General features: G+C 41.3%; 1 protein-coding gene across 5 annotated transcripts; it reads left to right on the top strand.

Annotated features, from left to right (window-relative positions):
* Positions 1-992: 992 nt before the first annotated feature.
* On the top strand, positions 993-15,074 carry KBTBD2 (kelch repeat and BTB domain containing 2). 5 transcript variants are annotated; one of them, XM_030007504.2, is made up of 5 exons: positions 1,103-1,232; positions 6,133-6,198; positions 8,328-8,854; positions 11,752-11,917; positions 12,352-15,074. In XM_030007504.2, exons 3-5 carry the CDS (start codon positions 8,685-8,687, stop codon positions 13,885-13,887), a joined length of 1,872 nt encoding a protein of 623 aa, XP_029863364.1. In that variant the 5' UTR covers positions 1,103-1,232; positions 6,133-6,198; positions 8,328-8,684; the 3' UTR covers positions 13,888-15,074. The 5 variants fall into 5 exon arrangements, with proteins under 5 accessions (XP_029863365.1, XP_029863362.1, XP_029863364.1 ...); XM_030007505.2 differs by lacking the exons at positions 1,103-1,232; positions 6,133-6,198 and adding an exon at positions 993-1,095; XM_030007502.2 differs by lacking the exon at positions 6,133-6,198 and having other exon boundaries at positions 1,102-1,232.
* Positions 15,075-16,969: the final 1,895 nt, after the last annotated feature.

The following is a 16,969-nucleotide window of genomic DNA, read 5'->3' as shown; positions in this document are numbered from 1 at the left end:
CATGTGTCTGAATGACAGAGCACCGGTATTGGGAGAGATGGCGAGAGAAGGAAGCACAACAAATGTGAGAAAACTAGAGGTGTAGATGCTTAGAGACTGTTCACATTTCTAGGTTGGGAAATTCCTGTAATTTGTTTGGTTTTTTTTTCTATAATGTTCAGGTTAAACTTGTCCTTTGCACTAAGGCACAAACTACAAAATGCCTGGGAAGCATTACTAATCTCATTCCTTGCAGACCTCCCCAGTCAAAGCTTGTCCTTTCCATTGAGGGCAGCTCTTGCACTTTGTGTGCAGGTCTCTCATGTGACTGGTCTGGGGATGCTCTGAATCCCCAACTCCTACATTCGTCAGATCAAGTTTTCACCTTTTTAAATTCCTAGCCTTTCTCTTGGTGGATGGACCCAAAGGGAAATAAAAAAGAAAACAAAAAAAACCCGGCTCCCTAGCTTTTAAAAAGTTGCCTGTCTACAGGATTTTCCCTTTCCTTGGGCCAGACTTCGGCCTTCTGCCTCCTCCCGCCTCCCTCGTCCCTGTCGCTTGGCAGGCTCAAGGCCACCACAAGCCTCAGGTGGCGTTTCCTCAAGGGGCAGGCAAACCTCGCCTCTGAGGCTCCCGCATTTGACCAAAGGACGTTTCAGCTGCACGGTGCCTCAGCCGGCAGGAGGGCCCCTGAGAAAAACTAAAAAGGAGGCGCCGGGAAGCAGAGGGACACGGCCGGGCCAGGCCGCGCCTCGGCCCTTCCCCGCACAGCCCACGGGCTGCAGCGAGCCGCTCCTCCTGGCAGAAGGCGCTGCCTCCTCCCGCACGCCCGCTCCTCTCCTCTCGGGGTCCCGCACCCACCCTGCGCCGTGAGGCGGGCCGGCCCGGCTGCCGTTGTCTCTGGGCGCGGGCGCTGGCGTAGGCAGGAGAAGCTGGGGCGGGGGACAGGAAATGGTCCTGGCTTCTCCCCGCTCTGAGCATGCGCAGGAGAGGCGAGCAGGGGCGGTAGCGCGCGGCGCCTCGTAACGGCCGCCGAGCAGCGGTGGTGCTGTGGGGGATGAGGAGGTGGAGGGCAGCGCGCCTGCGCGCCTAGTGGCTGCCGCCTCCGCAGCCGGGGTGAGACCGGATCTTTCTTGTCCTCCTCCTCCTCCTTCTCCTTCTTCTTTCCCCCCCGCTTCCCTTGGCTGGCCCCTCGCCCCCGGCCACCTGCGGTCGGGACGCTGAGGCAGAAGAGGAAAAAGCGGCGGTCGGAGGTTTGTCTGGGGAGGGATGGTGGCGGCGGCTCTCCTGCGCTCGCCTCCCGCCGTAGCGGCCGCCGTCGTCTGGCGCGGCCGTCGGGCCGTTTCCCGTCTCCTCGCCGCCGGCGGCCTGTGGGGCCGCAGCGGGGGTAGGCCGCCCTTTCGCCGCGAGGGGGGGCCTGGGCCCCGGCGGCGGGCGGCGCTCCCGCAGCGGGGAGGCCCGCGTGGGGCTCTGCCGCAGCCTGCCGCTCCCCAACCCCCCCCCCCCCCCCCCAGCCTGGGCGCGGCTCCCGCCCGCCCCCTCCGCGACCTGCGGCCTCTCTCGCCCGGCAGCTGCGGCTCCCGTCCCGCTGGACGCCGGCGGAGACCCGCGGCGGAGGCACCCGGAGGAAGAAGGCGAGGTGGCGGCCGGGGCCGGCTCCGGGCGCGGCGGAGCTCGGGAGGAGGAGAGAGGAGAGGAGATCGAGACGCGCGGCGGGCTGTCAGCCGTGCGGCCGGCGGGGCCGTCCCTGAGCCCCCTAGCGCGCCGGTACTGGCGGAGCAGGAAGGTGCCCCCTTCCTTAGGGCTGGCGGGGGGCGCTTCCTAGGGAAGCAGGAAAGGAATTAAAGCAACGGAGGGACGGGACGGCGCACCTGGCTGTCAGGAAGAGGAAAAAAATGTGTTCCCTCTCTAGTACCGTGTCGCTGCGTACCGCGAGCGGGAGGGGACTGTAAACTCAGGCCTGTCGTGGGGTGGGCAGTAGGGTTTCCAGCGTTCAGTGCTCCTCTTCAGCTCAGCAAGTTGGGACGCTTGCAACTCCGGTGGTTTTTTTTGGAGACGCTTGAAAGGGCAGACACGATGAAGTCGTCTAGGACAACAGCACTGTAGTGGCATTGGTGTTCTGTGTAATGTCTAGTTCTGTGCGTATACATACTACTACTACCTACAGCGACCGGGGGTGGGCTTCAGTGTTTGTGTGGATTTGAAGAGTCAAATTTCTTAGTGAACTCTTGTAGAATAAGTATATGCATAATATAGCTTTGAAGTTAGCCATTTGTGTGCCTAAGATTTTTCCAGTGTTTCTTATTTCTGTTATGAGTAGGATAGATACCTGCTGCTTTTGAAATAACTTTAGTTATGATTTAGAAATGGATTTGCATTGTAGTTAGCATCTGCGTTTTTAGAGGATTCCTTGCAAAGCCACAGCTTGCCTTTCTACATTACTTTGTGGTCATAGTGGGCCTGAAAGGCTGTGTGCTGTTGTGAGCTCACCTAGGGCTGTATTTACATGAATTTTGTTGAAGTGATGTATTTAGGAGATCATTGAAATACATGATCAAATTAGTTCAGTTTCCCATAAATGTACCAGGAGAAATAAGTAATTTTTAATATTTAATATACTTGGATATGTAAATCGTGGTCTCATGATCTGGGTGTAGGTGTCACACCTCTTCCCTAATTATTTTTGTGTGTGGAGTAAAAGGGTCCTGTTATACTCAGTGGTGTGTAACTAGCATCTTGCAGGAACAGACCAAAGCAGAAGAAAGGATGTTGCTGCTTATTTAGTATTTTTGGCGGTGCTTGTTGGGTTGGTTTTTTTGGTTTTTTTTTCCGAGGCAGGCTTTTTTGGTTTGGTCATGTGATTATGAAACAGACCAGAATTGTTGCAAACCCTAAAATTTGTTTTCCTTAATCTACTGGCTGTTGCATTTTGAGAACAAATTTTATATGCATGAATAAGATAACCATTATAAGACTCTTAACCTTTCAGGAACTAACTTATGGTTAGTTAAGCTGCATTAATTATTAATCTGATTTCTTAATGTAGAAATGCTTGCATTTATAGTTGAACATCATCATATCTCATAGTGAATATTTAAGGGAGCGATGTATACATGTGAACTGGAATTTAAGCTCTTAAATAAAACAGACTAGTTTCACTAACATACCAGAGTTCAGAGGAAAAAAGCCACTTTTCTGTACATACATGATATATGGCTGGATCTTACTGGAGACATCCATGGCCCACTTCCCCCCCCCCCCCCCCCCCCCCTTTAATTTTCCAAAACAGGTCAAGTCTTTCCACAAAACAGAAACGCCCTTGGGGATGGAAACTACCTGTGCTCAGTGTAGAAGGCCAGTTGCCAAGTTGTTGGTTTATCTTGTGCTAATTTTATTTCTGAGCAGGTATTTCCTTTAGTGTATAACTTCCTTTAGGAGCAGAAAAACAGGAAAGAAACTGGTAATGAGGAGCGTGTTGTGACCAAACATGTTGTTAGCATGGAGTCTGACACTTCTAGTCTCTAGCTTCTGCATAGTTTCAGAAAGCTCACCTATCTCGGAGTTGTAACTCACCTTCCAAGCATAATATATATGGAAAATAGTAGCAGTTTCCAAGTGAATAGTAATTCTCAAGATGATAACAGTGTAGGAATAAATCGGTCCTTGTTTTTTGTGTAATTTCATGTTGTTGCCTTATTAGAATCTCCTGGATGTGCTTGGGTTTCTGGACTGCAGTGCTATCAAAGACAGCTTTGATGGCTTTAGAAGAGAGGGAAACTTCCAAGTCTGGAACTGCTTCATCAATTACCTATTTCTTTTTCGTTGCCAAGGATGCAAATTTCATACATTACTCAAGAATCTAGAGCTTCCAACTCCTGTTTCTTCTTTCCTATCTTTGAGATCTGTTGGCTAGGTGTATTGATTTACATAATTGATTTTAATTGTTTTTAGTGCTTGTATTCCCCCTTGCTATTAGTTGGCATAATCATTTTGAAACATGTTGATTTGTAACTTGGCATATCCTTAATAGTAACTAAGTATTAAAGTGCCTGAGCTTGGTACTTTTCATTGCTAGCTGGGAGGATTGCTATCTCTACACACATGAATTCTTGTATAGTTTGGCTTATGGTTGTTCAGTTCTTAATTCTGACATTTTATTATGTTAAAAATAGTGAATGACTCACTACTTCAGACATGTTTTTGCTTGTGATTTGTATGAAGCTATCGTTGCATGGAAATAGGAATTTGATTAAACGTGCACAGAAGTAGTATTTAAAGCTTTTTCTTTTATTAGTTAAAACTAGATTAAGTAAATGAAATGTCCAGGGAAATAAGTTTTGGTGGTTGTTTTTTTCTTTTTTCTTTCAAACATACAGGTTTATTGAAGTGTGAATTGTAGCTAGTGAAGTTAGAATTCAAGAGATATTTAGATGCCTAAAGATGCAGATAGGAACCTGTGACTCTTTCATAGATTTTAAGTGTTTCCCAGAATTTTATTGGAAGTTAGGCATTTAATCTGGCAGACTTCTTAATGGGATTTTTCAGAAGAACTTATTTCTTCTCCTAGTATCAAAATATCTAAAAAAGCAAAAAAAAAAATTGCATGTCTATATATCTGTTTTTCCTTTCTTATAATTTGGAAAAAATCAAGCAAATTTTGTTTTGAATTAGTCCAGTTAAAGAGTATTATATCTATATATCTTACACCTTTCCCTACTAATTAAATTGGCAATAGTCAATATACTTATTCCATGTTATATATTGAAGTATACTGTTAATAATTCCATGTATGTAGTGCAGTATGTATCTCTGTTTATTGATCTTTGCCTGACCTCAGAAGATAAACAGATTCAAGGAAGGCAATTAATAGCCTGTCCCATAACTCATTAACATTTGATGACTAACTTTTGGAATGGTCTCATTCAGATTTGATGTTAAAATCACCTCATCAAAATTACTTAAGCTGAAAGGAATAATAATTACTTAAAACCAAACCCTCTTACCAACCTGTTACTTAATGCTGCTCTCCAGCTTGATAGGGAGTTACTTTGGATCACCCAGTAGTAATTTGGTTTAGTTTGCAATCCAGTACTGCTGTGGCCTTCCAGCAGCTATACCAGTCCTGTTTTAGACAGCTGACTTCCCAGAAGTTACCCAGAACAAAATGGTCATTCCAGTGACATTGTTGAAGGGGAGAGTCTTATTCATAGAACTTGAATTCAAGGATTATTTTTATTCTATCAGAATTTCAGTTCAGGATATTAAGCTAACTTCAGCCATAGATCTTTTCATCCATAAGTCAGAAATGTTCATCGCTGTGTAGTTATGAGAACTACAGGAGACTTGTGCATCTGTAAACATCTTTTCAAGTTCATAGTTTTTCAGTTAGCTGAGATCTCAGAGCTGTATGTCAACCAAGCACAGTGCAGTGACAGAGGTTAGGTTTGGACTGGGGAGAACCGAGCCTCTTACAGTTCTCCTTTGGCAAGTATGTGGCTTTGGATAAGCTGATTCTTACTTTGGTGCCTCAGTTTTTCAGCCTTTAAAGCGAGGAGAGTATCTCCTTCAAAATTGTCTTGAACTCTTCAGAGAGGTGCGAGAGAGGTAGGTAGTATTGGAGGACTTTCCAGGCACAAAATGATGTTCCTACACCACTTATCCTAATGTTTTGAACAGATTTGCTTCTCTTGGGCAAGTGACAATATAAATGATGGTAATTTTGGACTAGAAATTCAGAGATCCTCGATATATCTATTGTTCTCCTGAGGAGTATTTCGTATGGTTCCATTACAAGGGAATGGGATGCGACTCCTGACTTTGACAAATACAAAATTTTGTTCTTCAGCAAATGGTTATCACTGGCAGCAAAACACAGTATGTATGTGGAAAACAGGAATCATGTACGTAGCATGCTCCTACCATGTGCGCCTCTCTGGAGCACATCATGGAAATGAGATGGTTTCAGATCAGCTGTAAACCAAAGACTCCAGCTTTGTAAATTTACAGTTCAAAGGTGGTTCACATCACATAAATGTTCTGCAACAAGACTCCTGTCATCTCCTCAATCTTTTCTGCTACTGAAGGTCATACTCAAATGTTCCAGCTATTTATAGTAATTAATTTCACAGTTTCAACTTGTCTTCTGTCGAACAGGTCTGCTTTTTCAGTTACCGACTGTCAGCCGCATGCTGCCAAAAATGTCTTTGATCTTACTAGCAGGTATATATCAATTTCTCCATGGCATCCTTGACTGGTTTTGTTACCTAATGTCTAAAACAGTGCATGTTAGTTTTACTCTTTTTTCCTGTTTCTGAAGATTTATATTCTTTAAAATTGCACCAGAATAGGAAGTTACGATATCAATGACTTCTTTTGCTAAAGCTTAGTACTACTGATGCTCTGCTGAACAGAGCTTAATCTACTGGTTTGTATTGTTCTTGCAACTTTACTCCTAAGCCAGGAAAAACAATGCTGTAGAGAGACCTGGGATACCAGTAAAGCCACGAACTATTTATTTCTGTGGGCCTAACACACTTAGGAAGTCTGCATGTCTCTGTAGCCATTTAAAGTTCAGTGCAAAATCTGTCAATGGATTAGGTTGCATGTTAAGCTGTTATCAGATAACCGGGATAGTGGTCAGTGATGCAGAGATAGGATGCATACTAATTTGGTGAAAAGAAGCTGTGACTTGAAGCAGAATGTCATTGCTTTAGCTGAGCAATATCCTTGTATATCCTTGATATACTTGTCGTTTAGCTGCTTCAGCGGCTAACTGCACCTGAAACTTGAAGGTCTGAAGTCAAGACTTCTGCTATAACAACAGATATTAGCATATAGTAGGCTGTCCTTCTTCCTCCTCCAAATATTAACACCTTTTCTGTTTTTCTTAACTAACTGGCTTCACCTGAAGAAACAGTGAACATTGGGTTTGACTATTTTGACTGTTTTCCAGTTAAACAACTAGTGAAAACTAAGAGCTTGAGATTCCTGTTTGTGTATATTCACTGAAAAGGATCAGTGACACTAAATTAGTAGTAATTAAAGTGGCATTAATTAAGCATATCTGTTTCAAGTGAGTGAATGTTAAAAGACAGCTGTCTTTGAATTGTATTACAGGCAGGGCTCTGTTGAAATAGCAGATCTTTGATATGGCTGGAAGGTATTTCTACAGCCTTCATCTTACACTAATTGTGTATTTTTGTATGGAATTTAAAGTATGTCATTTCAAGTAAGGTATTTCTGCATTCACTGTTCATCATGAACTATAATGATACTGATGTCTTAGACATTAGACAAACAAGTCCCTGGTTATTCCTCGATTTTTGGAATGCGAAAGAACAGTGCAAGGTTAAATAAACCTGGAAGTATTTGATAGGTGTGGTACTCTAGTGTCCTTTATGATGATGATTTTGTTGTCACAACTATCCCATTCTTAATTACGTTTCTGTGTTCACATGGAAGATAGATAAAACCTGACCCTGTTTTTAAGAGGAGGAGAAATGTCCAAACAGGAAAACAGACTTTGGTAGCCTGTGGCCATTGCTTTATAACCACTCCCAAGTGTTTTAACCCCTGCCATTCCAGCATCCCTTTGCTCCCGTTATCTCCTTAATTTTCTTTTCTCCAGTCTGCAGCAGTCATGCTTACCTGGCTGTATGGAAATGACTCAGAAGGAAAAAAATGGAATGTGAAATGTTAATAGGTGAAGCCCTTCTGCACAGAGAAGATGAATTAAATAAGCATTGGGAATATAGGTTGTTAGGTCTTTTTAATCCTTAGGTCTGGGTCTGCTTGTTCTCTAGAATGCCAAAGGTGAAGTAAACAGGTTGATGATGATGTTGAGAGTTTAGCTGGAAAATGATGGAATGTTGAAGAAACTGCGTTTATATTTTGAGTGGCCTGGTATTGATAAGCTTTAAGCAGACAAAAACACAGAAGCCGAAAAAGTAGCTGTTTAATATGGAAATGAAAAAAATGTGGATATCTTATCAGTAGTTGAAGGAAATGCACAGGTGTACTCGGTGGGAAAACTGGGTAATTTTTGGAAGAGGAATAAAGTCTTACTGAACCTTGTTTTAACTCTCCAGCCTTAGAAGCTGTGTTGATGAAGTAAATTATCTTAATTCATCAGTCTACGTCTTGATGAGAATTAATGTACAAACTCTTCTGCTTTTCCTTTCTCTTTGATACTTCTGTTGTAGAGAAAAAAATTAAACAAGAGTTTTAGTGCAAGTAGTTAAGTTCTAATTTAGAAAGAAGTTTGTTAGACAATTACTTTTAAGGGGTAACTATGAAAGGTTTTTGAAAAAGTGCTAATGCGTAAATTAATTTTATTTTCCTGCTTTCAGTCACTCAAGTGCAGCCACTGATCACGAGATGTTACCACGAAATCTACCTCAGACTTCGCTTTTGTTCATTCATTTGCTGCATCATAGATCTCAACAGGAGCTCTGCAGGCACTCTTGAAAGTCTCTAAACAGATTGTGGCAAGTCAAAGTGTGATGACCTAATAAGAGGTCAAAGTCTGAAACACTGATTCAGCAGTCCAAGATAACACTGCCTTTTTTTTATCAATATCACTTCTGAAGGCTACAGACCTCCTGCATTTCTTCCCTGGTTACTTCAGAAGCATTCAACTGACGTTTCTCTGGTGAAAAGATCTTGACTTTTCTCTCTGGTCCTGGAAATATTAATGGAATACAGTCATGTCTACCCAGGACGAGAGGCAGATAAATACAGAGTACGCTGTATCCTTGCTGGAGCAGTTAAAATTCTTTTATGAACAGCAGTTGCTAACTGACATAGTGTTGATTGTTGAGGGCACTGAATTTCCCTGCCATAAGATGGTTCTTGCAACATGCAGCTCGTATTTCAGGTAAGTATTCAAACTAGGATCTGTTAATTCTAGCAAATCTGTGATACCTGGTTTTGAGTGTAATATTACTTAATTGATTAATAATTAATGTGTGGCAGAGACTTTTAAAGATCAGTGAAGTAAGTAAAAAACCTGAATATCATTACTTGCCAACACCAAAAGAGTAAAATAAATTTTCTAGCATCTTGTGACTTACTCTGGATAGGTAGTCGTTTTTACAGTAAGTGAAAAAAACCAAACCAAACCCTACCACACTTGTGATGGTTTGTTTTCTTTAGGGAGTTAATCCAGTCTGAATAATTAGTAGATTTCTTATTCTTCATACTTAATCTTTAAATATTTAATCTTCTTTTATTTCCCAAGGTAGGGTAACAAGGGATTACTGAGATTTGGCTATGGGAGTTCCATTGTCATGTTTATTAGCTGTAGTTTCTAAGCAGAGGTAGGGATTGCTGTGCAAGTTCATGTCTTTTCTGAATCATCAGGTTTTCTCGGCTCAGCAAAGCAGTCAGAAACTCTTTTCTTGCCTGAGAGCCTTGCTGCAATGCAACAGGGTTTTTTGTGGGTGGGTGTTTTTGTTCACCCCCTGTCCCCAAGATGCTGTTGCAGTTTTTAATTCAGTAGCTCCTGCTTCCCAGGTGTCCTGTTTTTTGTCTTTTGAAAAGTTTTTATTAATAAGGTATGTTGAGTGCTACTACTTTTTGCAGATACCTTCATGGTAAGTCCTAGAAGATGAAGTGCCATGAATTTTCTTTAGTGATTAATCATTTTTTGTTGGTAACACAGTATAATTAATCTGCCTGTCTGGAAGGAATTTTGAAGCTTGAAGCTAGTCTTGGTGACATCCATGCATGTTTCACCTTCCTGATGCATTGTGGAGGGATTATAACTTTTCTTTCCTGTTTAATCAAGGGAAGGCTTGCAAATTCTGTTTTCTTGTTGAGATGGGCTCACTATACAGAACATGTCTAAAACGTTTTCTGTATTTTGTCTGCTTTCTTGTATAGAACTATTCGAGGATTCATTTATTACTTTCACTGAAGTTTTTGTTGCTGCTGGTTTTTGTATTAATTTTTTCATCTCAGATGAGTCTGGTACAATTTTTAGCAACAAGTATTGTGTGATCACTAGATAATGATTATTGCTGTTGGTCTTGTGCAGATGACATAGTTCCAACAGTCTGTAAAATAACAGCCACTGGAAATGTGACCAGATTTAATGTGGGTGGCTAATGATAAAGTTGGAAAGCTGTCATGAGTCCACGCAGTGTACTGCATTAGAATATGCAGTCAGATCTCTTATTCATGTGTGTTTGTTTATTATTTATGGAACGAGGTTTTGGCACTGGTTAAAAGAAGTATCAATCTTGTAGTTTTGTCATGTTCTGTTTTTCTTCTCTACTTTGGTTTAGAAAAAGATGCTCAGCTTCCTAAATTTAGCTTTATTATGAAAAATTGATAGCCCTGAAGGAGGCTGTGGGGAGAGGGGGAAGAACAGAAAAGCATCTCTTAGTGTGATCCAGCCATTGTGTATGATTGCAGCCAGCTTACCTTCCATCTTTGTGCTCGAAGACTGTGCTGTGACAGCCCAGTTCCAGTGCAGGCCGCTCAGCAGTGTGTAAGCATGCACTAGAGCCAGAGTCTCTAACAGCTACCTCTTCTTCTCTATGAAGAGGAGTCTTTGCTGGCACTTGTACTGTCTCTGCTTACCTTTAAAAAGCTGCATGGCAAGTTGATGCTCACTTGACTAGTCGGTGACCCCTCCTAAAATGCCAGTTGCCCTGAGTTAAGGAGCTTGGAAGACAGAGAGATGGGGATGGGGCAGGAGGGAATGGTGGTGGGGCGCTGTCTTTGTATCAGATGCTTCTTGGAATGGCTTTGCTTAGGGAGTGTATCTCCATGTCCCCTTCACCTCTGCAGCTGGAGGCAGGACTGTAGGGTGCACCCACTGTCCCTTCTAACTTCTCTCTTATGTGGCTTCCTAAAAAGCCCCAAATAAATATAAAGAGCCTTGAGCTGAATTTTCAATACAACCATAAATACCAAACCTGAATTAATATAAAGCTCTTAAAATCAAGTGTCCCTCATTTTAAGAAAAATGACAAATACCTGGTTTACAGTACTAGAATCCAGTTGGTTCTTAACTGTGTTGCAATTAAAAAAACCCAGAATGGGCAATAGGTATATAAAGCATTATGGAAACAATAGCCTTTTCTTTAAATTGCTTTCTGCTTCTTTCAGGAAGATGTAATGGAAATACTTGCACCCCTTTTCTTTTTTTTTTTTTTTTTTTTTTTTTCCCCAGAGCAATCTGATAGTTTTTTCTGTCATTCATTTTTGTCTACAAACTTGGAAGTTTACTGTATATTATTATGAATGGTATATAAGAAATACTTTGTGGAGTGCTAGTCTTTGCTCCATTTTCCCAGCTAACTTTCTCCTCCTCACAGAGTAGCAGGCTTTTTGATATGACTTAGCTCACTCCATTGCATAAATCTGCTTCTTTTGTTTTAGAAGCTAAAATCTAGCTGCATATGTTTCAACAGTATTTTCTGGAGGCTGTTTCTTCCCTCTTATTATCACCTAACATAGAAGTTTTAAATTTCATCACTAAAACTAAATAATCGTTAGAGTACTCTGCTGATTAACACAAAGCGTGTTTGCATAAATATAAAATATTTTTACAGAAGGCAGTGATGGTACTTCTTGAATGTTCTGTACAAATGTTCTGTCTTAAATACTAGATGGTAGCCTAAGGTAAATACTAAACACCTGTAAACAGGCAACCAAAAAGATTGTTCATCTTTTGGAATGTAATCACTGAAGACTTACGGGTGACTATTTAAGATTACTGTACTTACTGTTGATCCTTGTCTTGATATGTATATTCCTCCTCAGAGCCATGTTCATGAGCGGGCTAAGTGAAAGTAAACAAACACATGTACACCTGAGGAATGTGGATGCAGCCACTTTACAAATTATCATAACTTACGCATACACGGGTAACTTGGCAATAAGCGACAGCACAGTAGAACAGCTTTATGAAACTGCCTGCTTCTTACAGGTAGGAATGTTTTATTTTGAGTATGAAATTACTGCTTCTAATCTCTGAACCATTTTTTTCTTTATCCTGTTAAATAGTCTTCTGTTTAGTCATTTCAAAATACTCCAGTTTGCTCAGTACAGACAGCAGTTGCTTGCCAGATACGTTTCATATACTCTTCCGTCCTTGCTTTATGGTCCCTGCGGAGGGTGGAAGTAGAACAGTGCACCTCTAACATTTAGCAAATGAGTTTCTCCAGCAGGCATAATTATGTGATGTACTTGATCTGCATGAAGCAGTTGAGGAAGTCACTGCTGTAGTTTTGTGTATATATAGTATTCCAGGCCTAAACTCTGTTATTCAACAGTAAATGCAGGTATTTTTACCTGCTGCTGGTACGTGAAGGAATAGATGGTATGCAGTAATACTTAGCGTGTGTCTTCTTTGCATTACAGGTAGATGATGTGTTACAACGGTGTAGAGAATACTTAATCAAAAAAATTAATGCAGAAAATTGTGTGCGTCTGTTAAGTTTTGCTGATCTCTTCAGCTGTGAAGAGTTAAAACAGAGTGCTAAAAGAATGGTGGAGCACAAGTTCACAGCTGTGTACCACCAGGAGGCTTTCATGCAACTGTCACATGATCTACTGATAGATATTTTAAGCAGTGACAATTTAAATGTGGAAAAGGAGGAGACAGTTCGTGAAGCTGCCATGTTATGGCTGGAGTACAACACAGAGTCACGATCACAGTATCTGTCCTCTGTTCTTAGCCAAATCCGAATCGATGCTCTTTCAGAAGTAACGCAGAGAGCCTGGTTTCAAGGCTTACCACCTAATGATAAGTCAGTGGTGGTGCAAGGACTGTACAAATCAATGCCCAAGTTTTTCAAGCCCAGACTTGGTATGACGAAAGAGGAGATGATGATATTCATTGAAGCTGCTGCTGAAAACCCTGGTAGTCTTTATTCTTCTGTCTGCTATAGCCCTCAGGCAGAAAAAGTTTACAAACTCTGCAACCCTCCTGCTGACTTGCATAAGGTTGGGATGCTTGTCACTCCTGATAATGACATCTATATAGCAGGTGGGCAAGTTCCTCTGAAAAACACGAAAACCAATCACAGTAAAAGCAGCAAACTCCAGGCTGCCTTCAGAACTGTGAATTGCTTTTACTGGTTTGATGCACAGCAAAACACTTGGTTTCCAAAGACACCGATGCTCTTTGTTCGTATAAAGCCATCCCTGGTCTGCTGTGAAGGCTACATCTATGCAATTGGAGGAGACAGCGTTGGTGGAGAACTCAACAGGAGAACTGTGGAGAGATATGATACTGAGAAAGATGAGTGGACCATGGTAAGCCCGTTGCCTTGCGCATGGCAATGGAGCACAGCAGTAGCAGTTCACAACTGCATTTACGTAATGGCACACAACTTGATGTACTGTTATTTTCCCAGGTCAGATGCTTGGGTAGAAATGGCTATGCGACAAACAAGTAGATGTTTTGCTTCAGCTGCTGCTTTTGGTGATAAAATATTCTATATTGGAGGACTGCATATTGCCAGCAATTCTGGTATAAGGCTCCCAAGCAGTACTGTAGATGGGTCTTCCGTAACCGTGGAAATCTATGACGTGAATAAAAATGAATGGAGAATGGCAGCCAATATCCCTGCCAAGCGGTATTCTGACCCATGCGTTAGAGCTGTTGTCATCTCTAATTCTTTATGTGTCTTTATACGAGAAACCCACATGAATGAGAGGGCGAAGTATGCCACCTATCAATATGACCTGGAACTTGATCGCTGGTTTTTAAGGCAGCATATATCAGAACGTGTGCTGTGGGACTTGGGGAAAGACTTCCGGTGCACGGTAGGAAAGCTGTATCCGTCTTGCCTTGAAGAGTCCCCATGGAAACCTCCAACGTATCTCTTCTCACCAGATGGAGCTGATGAATTTGAGCTGGATGGGGAGATGGTTACTTTACCACCTGTATAGCTCCTGAATTAGACTGCACAACTGATTTTGTGCTCAGTTATCTTGAAATAAATGATTGTGAAAGAACAGGTCTGGAAACAGAAGTGTCAAACCTGTCTTTCATGAGTTGTATTTTTATGCCCTACCTAACACTTGCCGCCATTCAGTATGAATCAGTGAAATGAGCAGATAGGCTTCCATAATCTGAAATACTATTATCTGATAATTGAGAAATGTAGATGTATATCATGAGCTTAAGCATCTGACTTGTCTAAAGAATTAATTTCTAGTTCTATGAAGTCTCAGTTCAGGAAAATTAGCTTCAGAAAAAAGTAGTTACTGTTTCTAGGATGATGTCACAACTCTCTTGAAAGTATCTTCCAGTTATATTTGAATTACTTCTGGATATTCTACTTAAGTGCTAGTTATATAATTGTCAGTGCAGCCTAATCAAAGGACTGTGCTGCACTTACTTAATACTAACATCCATGTTGGTATAGTAATGCCATTAAAAGAAAAAGAAACAAATCCCATGGATCTACCTGTGGTAGGAAGGGTAGATCTTCCATTGTATGGTAACATGCAGGGCAAAATGACTGCAGGTTCAGTCACATGTATTATTAGGTGCATGTATTCTATTTTCACTAACTTATACCTGTCTATTATAGAATACAGGTCTTCCAAGCAGCTGGTAGTTTACCAGGTGTGGACTTAAGTTGCTGGGCTTGCAATAGGAATTGTCAGCCCTCATAGTGCGGGTCTATGTGGAGCTTTAATCAGTAAATGTCTCCACGGTCTGTATTACAGTAACATTGGCTCATGTATATTACTTCCTGCTGCTGATGTATTTTTCCATTGTAAAACAAAGTTTTAGTGTGGATTAACCAGGTCTTTATTTTCTGTTAATTTAATAACAAGCATTACTGTAGTGTGATTGTGTATAGATACCCCTTAGCTATCAGGTTTTTTACTTTGGGGGGGTGGGGGGAGAAGCAAACTGTTCAGGAATATCCTGTGCTGTGTGCAGGAGAGCAGATGACTAGTGCTGCTCTAGCATTAATCCCAGGAACCACTAGCAGTAGTGGGGCACCGCCAATCTAACATGAACACAGGTGCTTCATGACAAACCTTACTAGCATGTTCAGCTGCATCATGTTCTGGCACTGTATTTTGAATGACATTAATTTATTAAAAAAGACTGAATCCAACTGAGTTTGAGTGTGCTTTCTGGTTGAAGTCGATACAGTTACAACACCCTCCCACTGCAGGCATAGTTCTAGCAAGTAGTTTGTTGATGGCAACTGGAAATAGTTAAGCTGTGAAAAGCCTGGAGACAAGTACATTAGTTGACTGTGCTTACTGGTCAGTGAAAGCTGGAAATCAGGTATTCAGGTCAAACTGAGGATTATATAGAACTTGGATCCCCCACTATGATTTTTGTAAATCAGAACTTCTCCAGTCATGGGACAAATTCTGCTCTACTGAGTGTGAAGAACCATGGGCATTAAGGAGGTAATAAGGCATCTTTTCTATACACTCAGAAGATGGGAGACGTATGTTCAGTCTTTAATAGCAAGAGCAAATTTATTTACTCTATTGTCCAAACTGCCCCAGCTTTCCCTTAATTCTCTTTCTTACTCTAGCAAATACAATTACAGCTTTCAACAAAGATGACACCTATATAGTTTTGTGGCTAGGTTGCAAGTGGATTTACAAAGTTTTGTCGTGTACAGTTATTAAAGGTTTTGACTGGAAAAGGGACTTCAGCCAACAGACCTGCCTTATATAAAACTCTTCCTAATACTTTGGCATTTTGTACCATGTATGGATTTATAGGACCCAGAATAATGATGGCTCTAACAGGAGGAGGCAAGCTACTGATTTTTTTAAATGAAGGTGATATAACATGTTTGCATTTACCATTACATCACTTCTTTTTTTTTTTTTAAAACACCTGAATTGCTTAGATGGGAGAAGTGACTCAGGGGATCCTGCTGATAGGTCTGTTTGTCTTGCTTTCATGTATCAGGTAGCCTAGGACAGCCAGTTGCAAGCTCATTCAAGGGAGTATACATTAAAAGAAAAAGAGTGATACTACTTTATACTGCAATTTGGAGAATCACATACCTCAGGCATAACTCCAGCCTGAACAGAGTGCTCAGTTCTGGGGGTCATTCTCTCTTCAGCCTGCTGTATCAGGCTGCATTAGGCTTTAGGACGAGCCTGTGTTCGTCCAGGGTAGATGATCTATAATTAGGGAAGGAGCACAGTGGCTTTGCTCTGTTACTGAGAACTTCCAACTTAAGTTTAAAATCTTATGCATAGTTTCTTACCAGAGGAAGAAGGGGGCAGGGGGAGTAAATTTGACTAGGAAGTAGGTCACTAAACTGCAGTGGCTGTGAGTCATGTTGCCTCACAGAACCTGGAAGAACTGTCCTTGATTTTTTCCATTTAGGAACATCTTTTAAAATACAGATGGTCTATGTGACTTCCTGCTAGTCTGCATTTTTTTTATATATTATTTTTATATTGTTTCTAGATATTATCTGTGTATTTTTGTACTTTGTATGGTCTAAGATGATGTAGTACCTTATTTAAAATTAATTTACTATTAATAATACAGTACATAAGACTAGTGGTGTTGAACAGTTCTCTAGTGACTCTGCTAAAGACATACTTACTATTAGTTCATTTATTTATACAACTAGTTGCTGCAGTCAGTATTCAACCCCAGAGAAAAACACAGCTGGCAAATGCTATTCTCAAGTCTAAATTCTTTCCTTGCATAATTTGAGGAGGAAACTCAGCAGGCAAAGCATTGCCATGTGCCTGGAAGTGGTCACTAGTGGTCGAATTAAAGAAAGACTTCTGTAGGAACAAAGACAACAGCTGAAAAAAAAAGCAGTTCTCATTTCATAAATAGAGCAAATACAATTAAAGCCTTCACAGAGTTCTAAGCTAGTATCTCACTACAAAGCTTCAGCCTAATACTAGCCTATTCAACCTGTACTTGGCTTTGAAGTACATTTACGTACAAGTTTCAATGAATCAACTTTGTATGTCCTCAAGCTTCGCTGTATTTGCAAAAAGGTGGCTTCTTTTC

Source organism: Aquila chrysaetos, chromosome 3 (assembly GCF_900496995.4).
Source record: "Aquila chrysaetos chrysaetos chromosome 3, bAquChr1.4, whole genome shotgun sequence".
NCBI lineage: Eukaryota > Metazoa > Chordata > Aves > Accipitriformes > Accipitridae > Aquila > Aquila chrysaetos.
This window is presented reverse-complemented; position numbering and strand designations above follow the sequence as displayed.

What these genes read in the sequence shown, in the direction of transcription:
- KBTBD2 (XM_030007505.2), top strand. Translation starts at nt 8,685, where the DNA reads ATGTCTACCCAGGACGAGAGGCAGATAAATACAGAGTACGCTGTATCC. An exon ending in ACATGCAGCTCGTATTTCAG is followed by an intron (nt 8,855 to 11,751) that starts GTAAGTATTCAA and finishes ATTCCTCCTCAG; the next exon opens with AGCCATGTTCATGAGCGGGC. An exon ending in AAACTGCCTGCTTCTTACAG is followed by an intron (nt 11,918 to 12,351) that starts GTAGGAATGTTT and finishes TTTGCATTACAG; the next exon opens with GTAGATGATGTGTTACAACG.